We start from the raw sequence: 17,360 nt of genomic DNA, 5'->3' as shown, positions 1-17,360 counted from the left end.
GGGGCAGCCTACAGTCACAAACTTAGAGGGGAGAGGAAAAATACTCTGAAATGACACGCGGCAGCGGTTTAATCGCGTAGATTTTTCAAACTCACGCGCGGACGTCTTCCTCTGGGGGTGTGGAGCGAGTTTAACGGAAAAGTCAAGCCCACGGCAACCTGAGGATAACGGCAGAGGACGGATGAAGCTCCCGCAGCTGGATCGAGCGGCGCTGCGGAGAGACGCGGGCCAAGCCCCTGCAGCGCGTTCGGGAGCCGCCGGTGATCCTCGAGCTCTGGAAGTGGCCCGTTATCTCCGTGTGTTTTTGGCGCAGTAAAGCTCGGGTCACTGGAATGTGAGCCACCGCTGTGTGTGTGTGTGTGAGAGAGAGAGAGAACATGGGAGAGGCGGCGGAGGCCAAAGCGCCCAGGAGCACCTTCATCGTCCCCACCATCAAATCCTTCGAGCAGTACGACTTCTCCAGGGCTAAAATATCGTGCAGTTTGACGTGGCTTGTGGCCAAAGCCTTCGGCTCAGGTAGGGGGCGCCTTTTCACCCGTTCAAACACTAGTCATTCTTCATTTTCTCTCTAAAGAGGTCGCGTGTGAATGACAAGTTTGTAAACTGTGAACCCCTCGCTGTTAGATTTATAAATGTGTCACTGGGCCGCAGCCTCTTCCTTCTCCAGCTCCTAACTGAGTCTATTCAGAGGCTTGGATGAATTAGGGGCTTACTTTGGCCTAAACTGCAGTGTCAGCCCAGTCAACACGCCCACATTCCCCGGCAGAGGCAGCCCACCTGCTCAGGTGTAGTGACCCATGCCCACCTTGAACCCTGCGGCCCCATGCTCCACCAGGGTGATGCTGGGAACAGACCGTGTGTTAATGAGGTAAATCCACACTGGTTTCTTTCAGGTTCCAGGAAGAGAGTCAGACTGAAATATGTAGCACTTACAGCTGGTGCTTAAACTAGTTATTAATTATAAGGCTATAGGCTACACAGCATTAACAGGGTTAAGGACATGGCATTCCTTTCCCCAGAAATGCTAATGATAATTAAAAGGAAAGGGAAAGACATAATAGAATAATATCTTACGATAATAAAGAGACTATTAATAGCTGTTAGAAATGGTCTCCAAGGAAGGTTTTAGTTTTCTTTGTCTATATTTAGGGCTGGAAAATAATTCAAAATCAATATATATTCCAAATTTTCAATCAGTATCGACCAAAATTAAGAAATGTATTGTGATATAAATTGTGGCCGTATCGTCCAGCCCTGACCGAAACGGATTTATCTGAACGCTCCTTTCGGCTTTTTAAATAATCTGTTTGAAAAAGTCATGAAATGATTCTGGGCAAAATGAGTGTCTCATATTTAACACTAACGCTAAGGTAGATGGGTTTGTTTTGGTTTTTGTTCTCCTCCAGGAAGCTGTTTCCTAGTTACCACAGCCTCAGAAAATCCTCACAGCGATAGCGTGGAAACCTTTCAGCCTCATTTCTTTGCTCCGCTGCTTAAATGAATCCCAAGAGGGAAATGAAATAAATGATAGCTTCTAGCTAGCCCTGGGTGCTTAGTTTAAGAATTTAGCAAACTACACAACAAACTGTTGCTCGCTGCCTTTGAAATTTTGGGAAGAGAGGTTTTCCATCCTCTGTCCTGAGGCGAGACAAAACGACTTCATTTTAAAACTTCACACAGAGTCTCATTTAAATACTGACGTTTCTTGAATGTCTTCGTGAACTCTTCAAGTAGAAATTGCTGAATATTTTATTGAAGATTCAGCTACAAACAGAGGTTTAAATTGAGAAGATTTCACGTAGCGAAACTCTACCTGTGATATTTCAGACGTAACATTAGGTGACTGCACTTGCCTTAAACTTACTGTGTTCATTCATTCATTCATTCATTGTCTGTAACTGCGTCTCCAGTTAAGGGTTACACTGCGTCCGGAAGTGTAACGGAAATGTAACGTGAAATTAAATGTACAATTACTCCTCATTTAACCCGCCTGTGGCAGTGAACACACACACACACACACGCACTCACACACAGACTCGCATCCTAGTGCACTAGGGCCTGTGAACACACACCCAGAGCAGGGGGCAGTCATCCCACACATACACACACACACACACACACACATCTGTGGACATTTTACAGTTTTTTACACTGTTATTGTAACACTTTGTAATAAAAAGTTTAGAAAATTCTTGATAATGTTCAAATTGAGAAGGAAAGTGAAGAACATGAATATATAGTAATAATAAACCATTATTGTGAAATACTTTAATAATTCATTCATTCATTCCTTCACTGTCTGTAATCTTTATCCAGTTCAGGGAGGTGGTGGGTCTGGAGTCTACCTAGAATCACTGGGCGCAAGGCAGGAATACACCCTGGAGGGGGCGCCAGTCCTTCACAGGGCGACACACACTCACACATTCACTCAAATACTCACACCTACGGACACCATTTGTCAGACACAGGGAGAACACACCACACTCCTCACAGACAGTCACCCGGAGGAAACCCACGCAGACACAGGGAGAACACACCACACTCCTCACAGACAGTCACCCGGAGGAAACCCACGCAGACACAGGGAGAACACACCACACTCCTCACAGACAGTCACCCGGAGGAAACCCACGCAGACACAGGGAGAACACACCACACTCCTCACAGACAGTCACCCGGAGGAAACCCACGCAGACACAGAGAGAACACACCACACTCCTCACAGACAGTCACCTGGAGGAAACCCACGCAGACACAGGAAGAACACACCACACTCCTCACAGACAGGCACCCGGAGGAAACCCACGCAGACACAGAGAGAACACACTACACTCCTCACAGACAGTCACCCGGAGGAAACCCACACAGACACAGAGAGAACACACTACACTCCTCACAGACAGTCACCCGGAGCAGGACTCGAACCCACAACCTCCAGGACCCTGGAGCTGTGACAGAGACACTACCTGCTGCGCTACTGTGCAGAAACTTTCTTACAGCCTAAGTATAAATAAACAAACTGTAAATGAAATGACTCTGGCTGTAAATATGAATGAACAGGGTGAATGAGGTCTACATAGACACATGTATATGGCTTGTCCTTGTCAGTCCTTACAAATGACTACAAACTACACAGAAACACTTCCACGTACCACTTCAACACCCAGTGATTTGAACCACCTCTGGTTTCAGTGAATCACACAGAGCTGGACCTGAGACTTCGTGTTTTAAAACTCCAGCTTTGACAAACAGACTGCAGCAATAAATCTGTGAAGCAGCAATTAAGGATGCACTTGTAGAGGTCCATTTAACACAGATATCTTTCCTCTTATTGTTTTCCTCCTTCTCCAGTAGCACGTTTGTTCTGTGCAGCGTTTTGTCTGTGACTACCCCTCTCTCTGCCTGCTGTCTTTGTCTCAATAGATCACTCTCAGCTTTCTGTTCAATATCATAAGCAGCAATGTGTGGAGTGGGTCAGGGTTTGCTTTTTTGTCACTGAACCCCTTCTAATCAGTAACAATCAGAGCTAGTGTTCTTTTTACCTCCTTCCTGGCTGCAGTCGCCTTTGCAGTACTTTCCTTTCCTTCATCCCCAGGCTGTGAATACACACAGCCTCAACGTGTTCTTTTATAGTCGCTGTTGGACTGTTTTTACAGAACATTAGCAAAAAGCTCAATGAACCTCATTACAACTAATGGGCTTCTGAAGGCTCCAAGGTTTGGCCTCATAGTGTTTCTTTAAAATATGTCCAGCCTCAGAGATGTCTTCTGAAAGAGGGAAGTGTGATCGGAACACGGCAATGTCCTTCAGAGGCACTGCCTTCACTATCAAAACACCTTAGCATTAACAGAATAGTGTAGAATACTGGGATAGAATATTCCAAAACATGCCTTACCCAAGCGCGCGCACACACACACACACACACACACACACACACACCCCAATACCCACACGTACTCTGATGTGGTTTCTTGTGATGAAGAAGCCCAGTTCACCACAACAGAGGGCAGTTGTGGAGTGTGCTATAACAGGAAGGCCTCTGGGACTGTGTGTGTGTGTGTGTGTGTGAGGTCATAAAAGGGACGTACATATTTGGGTCGTACAGTATGGACGTGGTTAATGAGCAACATTAGTGACCATTTAGCCCCTCCCCTCGCCCCCTGCACTTTTAAAGAGATTGATAAGATAATTCAGTCGAGCGCAACGAATGTGCTAGTGATTCTTTAACAGTAATGATATGTAATAGTCTTTGTGTTGAGTAAAAAGGCACAGATTTGGTCCCTGACGGCCTTTTCTTTGAGTGTTTTCAAATAAAAACAATTCCAGTAAAAATGTGTTCTACTTTAAAGGGGCTGCTCTGCTCCCAGGGCACTATTGCTCACTAGCGTTTGTGCCTGCTCACTACTCATTAGTGTGTGTGTGTGTGTGTCTCCAGTAGAGATTGGTTAAATGTGGAGTCTCACTGCTTTTTTCACATGTTGTTTTTAGCCATTCCCTGAGGACCTGGTGACATCACGCCATGTGACTTTAACCAAATGCTAAACTGAGACTCTGCCAACAGCGATTACTTGGAAAAGAGACCCTTCCTACATCAGCCGTCACAGTCGTGCAGGAGAACAGAAAACATACTATTAATATAATAATCCAGAGAATATAGTCGTATCTTTATTAAGCGCTTGCTGGTGCACACTTTGCCGGTGGTTGATTTTAGATTTGCCTAAAAAAGTCAGCAAGTTCTAACTCATTAGTGGTGGCAGTGAAGCTGAAATGACGGGTCTTTGGCTGTTAATGTACCACAGCTCTGAAGCGAAAGCCACTGACCAGTGCTGCGTTTTGTAGTGGACACTCCTACAACGGCTGAATTGATCTTTATTAAAGGCTAAGCACCACTTAATGGACCTCCATGAATGTCTCACATTATTGTAGTTACTGACAGATATAAGTATGAATTAAAATGAAAATAGCAGCTTAATTTGCTTTAAAACTGACAATTTTATTAAATTGACGGAAAAACCCGAGCTCGCTACGGAAATTCTCGAACGCGACCGTGACGTCACTGGTGGACAACAGCTGAACAACGCCGCGATAAAACACCGTTATGACTGACTGTTATGACAGTATCTAGATAAATAACCAACATTATTCATGACAATAGCCTAGCAATAAGCTAAACTCAAATGTAGAGGTACCGTTATTCTTGTAAATGTGATCGAAGTCGAACTCGAATTCATCCGACACTATAAACCTCCGTAATGCAGCTACGTAGCCGAGTATAATCTGAGCACCGAGTTTAGCGAGTCAAGCTAACGTTAACTAACACCAACTAAAACAGGCGAAGTGAGTGTCCTTACCCTGTTTACCTCCATGTTACAGAGGCTCTTGAACACCTTTCGTTGGTGTCCTTACATGCCCATATTGTTGGAAAAGCGCCAGTGAAATGAGCTACAGATAACGGAGTGAGCGGAGGGTCCTTTCCAAAGTGCCCGTTTAAAGTGGACAAATTTAGTCCATTTTCTGGATATTTTGGGATCTTTGGGCCATTTGTGCACAGATGTCCCACTGTACATTGAATGATTGCAGCCAAAAACAACACACCTTTTCCTCATTTTGCATTAAATTAAGTGCAGCTTCTAGAGTGTTGTCCACCATCTACGTCACAGACAAGACGCCTATTAGAGTTTCCGGGGGGGGGCCAACGGTCTTTTAAACCTTATTCCTTGAATTAGTAAGAAATAACATGTTTTCTGATGATCAATAAACACAAGTTAGGAACTCAAACTCCACTGAATTTGTTTGTTTGACACTTTCATATCGCTGCTGCTTAGCCTTTAAGATTCAAACGTAGTGACAGGTGTTAAATTAGCCACACAACTTGTGTAGAACTCAACGCTCTCCAGCATCTGTACAAACCTAAGACACAGTGTCTAAGGCCAAGTGTTGGATAAGTGTTTAACGCCCCATCGTTTGACTGCAGAGCAGCGGGTACCACATTCTCTGAAGAGATGGAACACCTCCTAAAACAGCTGGGATGACTAAATCCATTTTGATGCCCTTCATTAAAAAAGTGCTTTATAAATTAAATGTATTACTGTAACTACTACTTCTGGTCATTTATTACACACTGTGAATGTGGGCCAATTGAAAAGGTCCCAAACGACATGAAAACTAAACCAAACACGTCAAACAAATCACACTTCCTGAGGCCTCTATATTTAGTTTGAAGTTACTTGGTGTGCACTGACCTCTACTGCACTCCTCCCTCCACCCTGAGTGCAACACCAGCTCAGCACAATAACACTGCTGACCAACAAAGGCAGGAAGAGTAGCCATTACTGTTACGTCTTCAGAGTTTGACCAAACATCAACGTGACTGACAATGGAGTAGCCACTTCTGAGCGTATTGGCATTTGAGAGAGAGAGTGAGAGAGAGAGCAGGAGAGAGAGAGAGAGAGCAGGAGAGAGAGAGAGTGAGAGAGAGCAGAAGAGAGAGAGAGGGAGAGACAAAGTGAGAGAGCAGGAGAGAGAGAGAGCGAGAGACAGAGAGCAGGAGAGAGAGAGTGAGAGAGAGCAGGAGAGAGGGAGGGAGAGAGAGAGAGAGGAAACATCCTCAGAGCAGCATTTCACTACAGTGTCATTAATGACTCTGTCACTGATTTCTATTAAAAGTGTCACAAAGCGTTAAACACTTAAGGTCTGGCGCCCCCTACAGCAGGTAAAAGCATCAGTTTTAGGGGGTGGGGGAGTGGTTCTTAATGATTTCAGAAAGCCCTAAAGTAGACCATACCATTTCTGATAACATCTCCCTCCCATCTTTGGTCGCATTGTCTTTAAAGTTGCTGTTGTCGAAGTTAAAGAGGGCACTGTGTGTTTATGTAAGTAGCTGAACGTAAAGCTTGCTTTAACACTGTATTTCCTTCTGAATTAGACCGTGTCAGCTGCGTATGGATGGATGCTTTACTGTAAGGATTGTAAAACGTCCGGAGACATGCCTCCACCTCTGTTACTCACTCTGTCTCCGTTATCTGGTGTAACACGACCATCTACAGGAACCATGCCTTCCCTAATCATTCACTTTACGTTTTCTTATTATTTTAATGTGCTTCAATGTTTCCAAGTCAAATTGTTACAAAAGCAAAATGGATGGTAGTACGTTTTCATTATTGACGTTATATAATGCCAGGTAACTTCAGGAGTGTCCTGTTGTAAGTAGCTGATAACCCCGTGCTCTCGGTGCAGACGGCGGAGGAATAGAGTGCATCTTCTGTCCTCTGTATAACATCTGTGGCACAGCCCATAGTGCGGATGACTGCTGCTTGTTTGTGTTACATCACTGTGGCCCCAGGAGTGTGTGCTGGATCTGATGCATGTGACTTGAGACTGAGCAGCAGTTGTTTGAAATGTGGGAAAAAAAAAGATAGGAGCAGGTCGTCCCTTTCGCTTTTCTCTTAGTTTTAAATGTGAAGCGTATGAATAGCATTGGGTTCTTTATTGCCCACTTTTTAAAAGCTGTTTATGAGCAGACAACACACAACGGTGTCATTTTAAATACAAAACTAAAACTGCATGCTCCTAACTACACATCTTTTGTAGTTTAACTTCAGGTGATGTGTTGGTTTCAGATGCAGAGTGTAGACAGGGGTCAGTGTGTTTTAACGTGTGTGTTTCCTCTGGTTTAGCTGCTGTTTCATTAAAACTTAAGAAGCAGTTTGAGACACTGTAGTTGCTGTTGTAGTTTATGGATCGTTTCAAATAAGTGCTGGTAGTTTTAGATGGACGTTGTTTGCAGTTTAGAGATTTCAGAGGGGTAGCGTCTGTAGTTTAAGGGTATTTTAGACAGACCGTGTGTGTAGTTGGGTGTCCTTTAAAAATGGGCATGGTTTGTAGTTTAGGGTCATTATCAGACTGTAGTTTAAGGGCTAGTTTTTAATGAGGGGTAAACTGGTAATTAGAGACTCATTTGGGCAGTGTTTTTAACTTTGAGCACGATCTCCCTTTAGTTTCTACCATATTCACCATAATCTGCCTCAGTTTAGTGCCCCGTTAAGATCTTGACTGAATGGATCAGATGCTTTAGTGTTGAATAAAAGTGGTGTTAGATGCAGGTTGTAAACTATATTCTTTTGATAAACAGAACTCCAGGAGGATATCAATCTATAGCCCTATCTGTCTGGGATTAGTTTTACCTGTGGATGTGGGGTAAAGTGATAATTACCGGGGTGTCTCAGTGATTACCTTCAGTAAAACAAGCAGCAAAGTTTATTAATCCTGTCTGAATTGAGCTGTGGGGGAATATCACGTCATATTCCGGGTTAAAGGAGTTTTTCGCAGGTTTTCTAGAGAAATGAGAGTCTAAAAACTCCAGTAGCTCTGATGTGTCTGATCCACGCTGTGTGACGTCGGTGTGTGGATCGAGTAGCTGCTCCCATCTGTTATTTTCACTGAGAATTCTGAATCAGTGCGAATCCACCGTAAACATCACAGACGTCTTGTGGAAGACTGACATTACCCCGGTTCCCCACGGAAAACTAATCCCATCTGAACAGAGCTAATATCAGACAGATGTGTTAAATGAGTACTGCCTGTGGGATCAGACGGTCCAGGCGTTGTATTTTGAATCCGTTTCACACGTGTAGTTTGTGTAGTTGACTGTCCCTCAGAGGGGAATTCTGCTGCAGGCCGAGTCCTCTCTTCCTCTGTGTGCTTGGTCTTCCGGACTGAGCTGCTTCCTGTCTCTCTGCTCTCTCATGGCTGAGCCACACAAAGGGAAAATGCATTTCAGGAGCTTGTTCAGGAAGGTGTGTGTGTGTGTGTGTGTGTGTGTGTGTGTGTGTGTGTGTGTGTGTGTGTGTGTGTGTGTGTGTGTGTGTGTGCTTGCTTGCTTGTCTCTGGGTGGAGGTGTGCTCTCGAAGCCTTTTCCAGAAGCTGGCAGAACCTCTTCCCCTGACCCAGCAGTTTTGTTGAATTGTTTGGAAAAGTGTTTTATGGAGTTTTCACTGGTTGCATGACCTCTGAGTTTAATAACGCTCTTAACCCCCGAGGCCAGCGCAGACAAAGATGCAGCACACTTCAGAATCAGATATGTTTAGACTCGCATGCCAACTGCTGCCTATTGGGAGTGAGTCTGATGCATTTTGCAGAGAAATGGAGTACTTTTGAGAAAAGAAAGTGTTCATTTACTCACATACAGTACAATGCAGCGCAGGCTGTGGATAAAACGTACTTAACGTCCTTGTAGGAAAAAGAGTTATGAGCATATCACACTTATCAGACTCTGAGCTGAAAGGAGAACTGCTGACTAACCTTTAATATTGTAATGTCATTAAAACACAGAAGAGGCTTTTGCCGTTGCCGTTTGCACCTGATTAACTTTCTTACCCTGAATGCAGGGGGTTGTGTGGTTTTGGACACTGCACGAGGCCCTGCAGCAGACATTCTCTAATGGCAGAGCACATTTTAATCACTGGATTAGCTCATGGAGTGGGAAAAGTGAAGTATATTTGCACCTTGTCTCACTGACCACTCACTCTCTGTTCTCCCTGAAAACACTGTGAAGGCAGAAAATGGTGGGTGGGAAAACAATGTTCTGTGAGTAATGTGCAGAAGAATTTCATAAGCAGTGAGAAGGATTTTACCATGTTTTAACATAATGTTTACATCCCTCGTGGGTATGAAAGACACACACGGACACTTTTGAGTCACCAATCCACCTACCAACGTGTGCTTTTGGAGCGTGGGAGGAAACCGGAGCACCCGGAGGAAACCCACACAGACACAGGATAACACACACCACACTCCTCACAGACAGTCACCCGGAGGAAACCCACGCAGACACAGAGAGAACACACCACACTCCTCACAGACAGTCACCTGGAGGAAACCCACGCAGACACAGGGAGAACACACCACACTCCTCACAGGCAGTCACCCAGAGGAAACCCATGCAGACACAGAGAGAACACACCACACTCCTCACAGACAGTCACCCGGAGGAAACCCACACAGACACAGAGAGAACACACCACACAGACGGTCACCCGGAGGAAACCCACGCACACACAGAGAGAACACACCACACAGACGGTCACCCGGAGGAAACCCACGCAGACACAGGGAGAACACACCACACTCCTCACAGGCAGTCACCCAGAGGAAACCCATGCAGACACAGAGAGAACACACCACACTCCTCACAGACAGTCACCCGGAGGAAACCCACGCAGACACAGGGAGAACACACCACACAGACGGTCACCCGGAGGAAACCCACGCAGACACAGGGAGAACACACCACACTCCTCACAGACAGTTACCCGGAGGAAACCCACACAGACACAGAGAGAACACACCACACTCCTCACAGACAGTCACCCGGAGGAAACCCACGCAGACACAGAGAGAACACACCACACTCCTCACAGACAGTCACCCGGAGGAAACCCACGCAGACACAGAGTGAACACAGCACACTCCTCACAGACAGTCACACGGAGGAAACCCACGCAGACACAGGGAGAACACACCACACTCCTCACAGACAGTTACCCGGTGGAAACCCACACAGACACAGAGAGAACACACCACACTCCTCACAGACAGTCACCCGGAGGAAACCCACGCAGACACAGAGAGAACACACCACACTCCTCACAGACAGTCACCCGGAGGAAACCCACGCAGACACAGAGAGAACACACCACACTCCTCACAGACAGTCACCCGGAGGATGTTTACAGTCTGCCCCCTCCACACTGCACTGATATAGAGACCTCTGTGGGGTCTCGGAGCTCTCTCAACGTTCAGAATCCAGTGTTACACTCTTCAGATATATTCTATGTTTCTTTAGTTTTATAATGAAAGGGTGAATGAGCAGAAGAGGGTTTGGGTTTAGCATCATTAGGAACACAGCAAAAGGTGTTGGATCTTATTTCTGAGATTGTGGCGTAATTACATAAATATCCCACAAAATCCTACCACCTCCCTCTGTGTTTAAGAAGGAACATATCCAGCGCTGCAGGGATCCCACCTCCACACCGTTACATTGTACAGTGACTAATGACAGCAGTGCTGTGTAAATATCCTCCTATATTTTGATTTGACATATTTTTCTTACTGCTCCTTCGTTCCTGTTTTAAAATGTTCACTCTCTTCCTTAAATTCTGTCTCTCATCTCACACAAATGATACATGATTCATGTTCTTTGGTTGTCTCTTTATAGACATAGTCCTGTAAATGTGTCCTTCCTGATTAGAGCTCAAGTGTGGCTCTTACAGGAGAAACCTGGCATTAACAACAAAAGATCTGTAAACACCACTTAGGCCCCACTCCATGTGTCCAAACACGTCCAAAACCAAACACTGCACCTTTAAGACATACGTTTCCTGCTGCTGGAAAACGTGAACACATTCTCCCCCTCACGCAGACACACACACACTCGGAGGAAATAAGCCGGGAAACGCTGGAATCCACCACCCAGAGTCTGACTCACTCTGGAGAAGTGTAAGGAAGAAAGAATGTGCTCCACTCTTTGTATCTTTGTGTTTTAAGATCAGCACTGGGACTTTGGCGACTGGAAATTTGAAAAGATTTGTAACCGTCCTCTGGTCTTTTCACGCTTCATTCACTGGTGCTTTTGTAGCAGCTCTTCAGCAGAAGGAAAACCCATCAGACCTCTGTAGTGGTTACGCAGAGGATAAACATTACGTTTTGGAAATAAAACACTGCCCTACTGCAGTTTTTACTGTAGATCAGTGAGAACTTTACTGTGTTCATTAAGAGACTAAAAACAGACATTTGTTGACATTAGTCTTCTGCATTTAACCCATCAGTGGCAGTAAACACACACACACACACACACACCCAGAGCAGGGGTCATCGCCATTTAACACCTACTGATGTAATCAGACAAATGTAAAACAAATCTAATTTACTGAGCCACTGAAATGTGACCTCTGACCTCTGACTGTGCTGTATATCATTCCTGAAAATATCACTATTTGCTTCCAGCTTTTCCCTGGAGAATGTAGGTGAAGTGTTGGCCAGCAAACAAACTTAGTCTCTCTCACTCTGTGTCTGTGTGTGTGTCTGTCTCTCTCTCTCTCTCTCTCCCTCTGTGTCTGTGTGTGTGTCTCTCTCTCTCACTGTCTCTCTGTCTCTCACATTCTCTCTCACTCTCTCTCTCTCTCTCTCTCTCTCTCTCTCACTCTCTGTCTCTCTCTCTGTCTCTCACTCTGTCTCTCACTCTCCCTCTCTCTCTCTCTGTAGACAGTATCCCAGCGGAGTTGGAGGACCCATTCTATAAGGACCAGTATGAGCAGGAGCACCTGAAGCCGCCGGTGGTGTCTCTGCTGCTTTCTGCTGAGCTCTACTGCAGGGCTGGGAGTCTGATCCTGCGCAGTGACGCAGCCAAACCACTGCTGGGTCACAATGGGGTCATCCAGGCCCTTGCCCAGAAAGGCCTGTATGTCACTGACCAGGAGAGGCTTGTTACGGAGAGAGACCTCTGCAAAACACCCATTCAAATGGTAAGACTTCGTGTGATTTACTCTTTCCTTATTTGCTCCCACTGTTGATCTTAGCCAGGTATTTTCTGATGATGCTCAGATCTTCTCAGAGTTTGTAGTTTGGAAAGGTGTGGAAAAATATACTCAGTTAATGGTAGTTTTTACATTGGCTTTAATTAGTGAAGCTGAGGTGAGCTGTGACACTTTCTTCCAATTCACTGCTGGAAGTGTTACTGAGGACTTCTTCTTTTCTTCTTGTTCTTCTTCTTCATCATCTTCTTTTTCAACTTTTTCTTGTTGTTCTTATTTTCTTCTTTTTTCTTATTTTTGTTGTTGTTGTTCTTCTTCATCTTTTTCTTGTTCTTCTTTTTCTTGTTAGAACCAGATATGACAAAATGAATAAAACATGTATGTATACATTTTATTTCCACATGTATGTCTTTATCAATATATTTGTGTTAATAACTATATTTATATACATATTTATTATATTTATTAATGCCTGTGTTCATTTTTGTTTGTTCTTTATTCTTATATAAAATGTATATTTGAAAAAATATGAACGATATAAAATAAAAATATGCTTTTATTAAAAATAATAAATAATACACAATTAAACAAATTGTGAAATATATAAATTAATATATAAAAGTAAATATGTATCAAATGTGCACTTAAAATCAAAAGAAACTATATATTACATGATGAAGTTGTTTTAATATATTTCTTGACTCTTTTCTTTTCTATTTTTTCTATTTTGATTTTGGTGCATCTCCTCACTGTCCAATCAAAAGTCTTTTGGAGTGTTTCTGTTGGTCATTCATCGTGAGGTTTTCACTGAGTGTGAAGAACAGCTGCTGTGTTCCGATGATGTATTTTAATTTTGTGATGATGTATTAGTGTGTTTTTAAGACTCATTTTGAATCCTGTGATTATGACTCTATGAAATCAATAAACTGCCCCTGGTTCCGCTGTGTTTCTGAGCTAATGAAGGTTCAGCTGATCAGAGTCTGAGGAGCGCTGGAGCCAGAGATGCACCAGTAGAACGGCTGTTAGTTTGTTAAAGGGTTGCTGTGCTGCAGTGATGTAGAGCTTGGTCTGGGAGTGGTTTGCTTGTGTTTCCAGTCGTGGTGCTTGGCTGTTTCTGCGCGGTGGAAAGTCTGGGGTTATGTAATAAATATGAGGACCATGCTGTAGACAACGTGGAATATGTTCTTTCTGCTCTTCTGCTTCTCTCTTTGTGTCATGGTCACTGTTCTGTAACAAGAACACCTCAGTTCTGTCTGATGCCTGTCGTCCAGTGACGTAACCTCAATAATAACATGCTCTCACACATCAGTTACTCACTACAGTACTGTATTTACTAACTGCTCTGCCAGGCACCACACACACACACACTCGCGCACTCACACACACATTCACACTCTCTCTCTCACACATTCTCACACACACTCACACATTCTCACACACACTCACACATTCTCACACACACTCACACACACATATTCACACACTCACACACACACACACACTCTCACACACACATTCTCACTCTCACACACTCACACACACGCATTCTCACTCTCACACACTCACACACACACACATTCACACTCACACACACATTCTCACACACATACACACACATTCACACACACATTCATACACACACACACACACATTCATACACACACACACACACATTCTCACACTCACACACACACATTCATACACTCACACACACACACTCACACATTCACACTCACACACACGCCCGCGCACACACACGCCCGCGCACACACATGCACACGCACAGAGATGCACACACATTCACACACACACACACTCACACACATTCACACACACACTGTGACTGTGACACTGAGCTGCAGTGTTTAAAATCATCTGTGGATCTTTTGTAGTGTGTCGCTGATGAAATGAAATATTATTCATTTCACTCTGAAATGCTACGTCCCGAAATCGGGGGGGGGGGTTCTCACACTCGGGCTGTGTCTGAAACAGACAGGTACCTTGTGCTCTTGCCTCACGAGGCAACACTTTGCAGTGAATGTGTTTGTAACAGAGTCGCAGGGTTTTCAATATTTCAGCACACTTCCAGGGTCCTGTTCACTAGCGCCCCCTGTCAAGAACCATTACAACTTTGAACAAAAACAGGCAGCATTGGCGCAGCACGTAGTGTCGCAGTCACACAGCTCCAGGGACCTGGAGGTTGTGGGTTTCATTCCCGCTCCGGGTGACTGTCTGTGAGGAGTGTGGTGTGTTCTCCCTGTGTCTGCGTGGGTTTCCTCCAGGTGATTGTCTGTGAGGAGTGTGGTGTGTTCTCCCTGTGTCTGCGTGGGTTTCCTCCGGGTGACTGTCTGTGAGGAGTGTGCTGTGTTCACTCTGTGTCTGTGTGGGTTTCCTTCGGGTGACTGTCTGTGAGGAGTGTGCTGTGTTCACTCTGTGTCTGTGTGGGTTTCCTCCGGGTGACTGTCTGTGAGGAGTGTGCTGTGTTCTCTCTGTGTCTGCGTGGGTTTCCTCCCGGTGCTCCGGTTTCCTCCCACAGTCCAAAAACACATGTTGGTGAAGTGGCGACTCAAGTGTCCTTAGGTGTGTGTGTGTATATGTTGCCCTGTGAAGGACTGGCGCCCCCTCCAGGGTGTATTCCCGCCTTGCACCCAGTGATTCTAGGTAGGCTCTGGACCCACCGCGACCCTGAACTGGATAAGGGTTACAGATAATGAATGAATGAATTTTAAACATGCATTAAATACAGACACGACTCTGCACCTTCCTCCATCAGAGAACTGCCTCAGTTACAGCTCTCCGCTCGGGTCAGACGCAGCCGGGATGTAAAACAAACACAGTGGATGGAGGTGGAACAATCCCAGCTCGTCTCTCACTGCTTTATCATCTTTGAGGCCTGACGTTAATGGGGCGTTTACATAAATATTGAACCTCTTGTGATCGACTAAATCGGCTGATCGTCCTGCAGTGGGGGCCAGGCTTAACAATCAAACACTGAAAGATCTGTGAACGATGTCTTTGTTAACATCTTAACTTCGGTTAGGGTTTAGACGTTTGGGTTTACAGGTCCTGTAACTGAAATGGTACATTTCTTAATATACATTATTTATTATTTATTCTGCTGAAGATGCTCCAGAACAGCACAAAGACCAATAACACACACAACAAACACTCATTATTCCTCTCAGTGTGTGTGTGTGTGTAAGAAAATGTGTGTGTGTGAGAGAGTGTACGTGTGTGTGAGTGTATGTGTGTATGTGTGAGTGGTATGTGTGAAAGTATGTGTGTGTGAGAGTGTATGTGTGAGTGGTGTGCGTGTGTGTGTGTGTGTGTGTGTGTGTCTGAGTGTATTTAGCACTGCGGCAGAGGTGTGTTACCTGTGTTTGTGTATTGAGTACTGTAGGATCCTCTGGTAAGTAGTTATTCCATTATGTGTGTGTGTGTGTGTGTGTGTGTGTGTGTGAAGGGAGATGTGAGGACCTTACAGATTCTGCTAGACTGGTTCTGGACTGCAGCCAAGAGGATGAGGAAAAGATGAAGTGTCATTTGCATTTGTGAACATTTATGTAGGTGTAGGTTATGACTCGTAATAACAGTCAAGGATTTATTGATGTTTGTGACGTGTGTGTGTGTGTTTAATGCTGCAGTATGACTGTGGGTGGGGTTTTATAACTGCAGCTGACATGAGAGGGCACCTTCTATTCCCCTTCCTCATCACTTACTGCCCCCACCCTCTTCATCTGCAGTGATACATGTTTCACACCTGCAGTGATACGTATTTATTTCCTGTGGGACGTTCATAACCTTTCCTTTTGTCCGTGTGGAGGTTTTGGGCTCAGCTGTGTGAGCTGTGGTCTGTGTAATCTGTAGACAGCCCTCACAGTCTGCAGTGATAACAGAGGGACAGTGCAGCACAGCTAAAACATGTGGTGGTAGTTTCACTGGCTGTGCAGAAGTATCCATAGGGTGTGTGTGTGTGTGTGTGAGAGAGATTCCCTGTGATGCTCTGGTACCATATTCAGGGTATAGTCAAGCGCTGCACCCAGTGATTCAATGTAGACCACTTAAAAGGATGAAATGGTTACAGAAAATGACTGACTGAATAAATGAATGAATGAACAGCTAGGATTCCAGATCACGAGCTCAGTCCACGAGACGACACAGAAATATTGTTTATGTCTGTTCTTATTAGAGCAGGGGTTTCACCAGATTTTCTGTTTTGAAATCTCTCTCTCTCTCTCTCTCTCTCTCTCTCTCTGTCAATCTCTATCTCTCTCTCTCTCTCCCTTCCTCTCTCTCTTGCTCCCTCTCTCTTTCTCTCCCTCTCTCTTTCTCTCTCTCCCCCTCACTCTCTCTCCCCCTCACTCTCTCTCCCCCACTCTCTCTCTCTCCCCCTCACTATCTCTCTCTCTCTCACTCCCTCTCTCTCTCCCTCTCTCCCTTCCTCCCTCTCTCATCCCTCTCTTTCTCTCCCTCTCTCTCTTTCTCTCCCTCTCTTTCTCTCTCCCTCTCTCTCTCTCTCTCTCTCTCTCTCTCTCTCCCTTCCTCTCTCTCTCTTGCTCCCTCTCTCTTTCTCTCCCTCTCTCCTTCCTCTCTCTCTCTCCCCCTCTCTCTCTCCCCCTCTCTCTCTCCCCCTCTCTCTCTCCCCCTCTCTCTCTCTCCCCCACTCTCTCTCTCTCTCTCTCTCTCTCTCCCCTCACTATCTCTCTCTCACTCCCTCTCTCTCCCCCTCTCTCCCTTCCTCTCTCTCTCTTGCTCTCTCTCTCCCCCCTCTCTCTCTCCCCCTCTCTCTCTCCCCCTCTCTCTCCCCCCTCTCTCTCTCTCCCCTCTCTC

At 45.2% G+C, this 17,360-nt stretch overlaps 1 protein-coding gene across 2 annotated transcripts in view; it reads left to right on the top strand.

Moving 5' to 3' along the window:
• Positions 1–17,360, top strand: part of LOC136677926 (calmodulin-regulated spectrin-associated protein 2-like) — a 63,994-nt gene continuing 46,634 nt past the window's right edge. For both annotated transcript variants that reach the window (XM_066655643.1, XM_066655642.1), the window contains exons 1-2: positions 1–516; positions 12,262–12,521. In XM_066655643.1, the coding sequence (XP_066511740.1) occupies positions 378–516; positions 12,262–12,521 (399 nt within the window). In that variant the 5' untranslated portion in view covers positions 1–377. The remainder of the gene's footprint in view (positions 517–12,261; positions 12,522–17,360) is intronic.

This window comes from Hoplias malabaricus, chromosome Y (genome assembly GCF_029633855.1).
Source record: "Hoplias malabaricus isolate fHopMal1 chromosome Y, fHopMal1.hap1, whole genome shotgun sequence".
NCBI lineage: Eukaryota > Metazoa > Chordata > Actinopteri > Characiformes > Erythrinidae > Hoplias > Hoplias malabaricus.
Note: the sequence above shows the minus strand (reverse complement) of the source record. Positions and strands in the feature narration are given on the sequence as shown.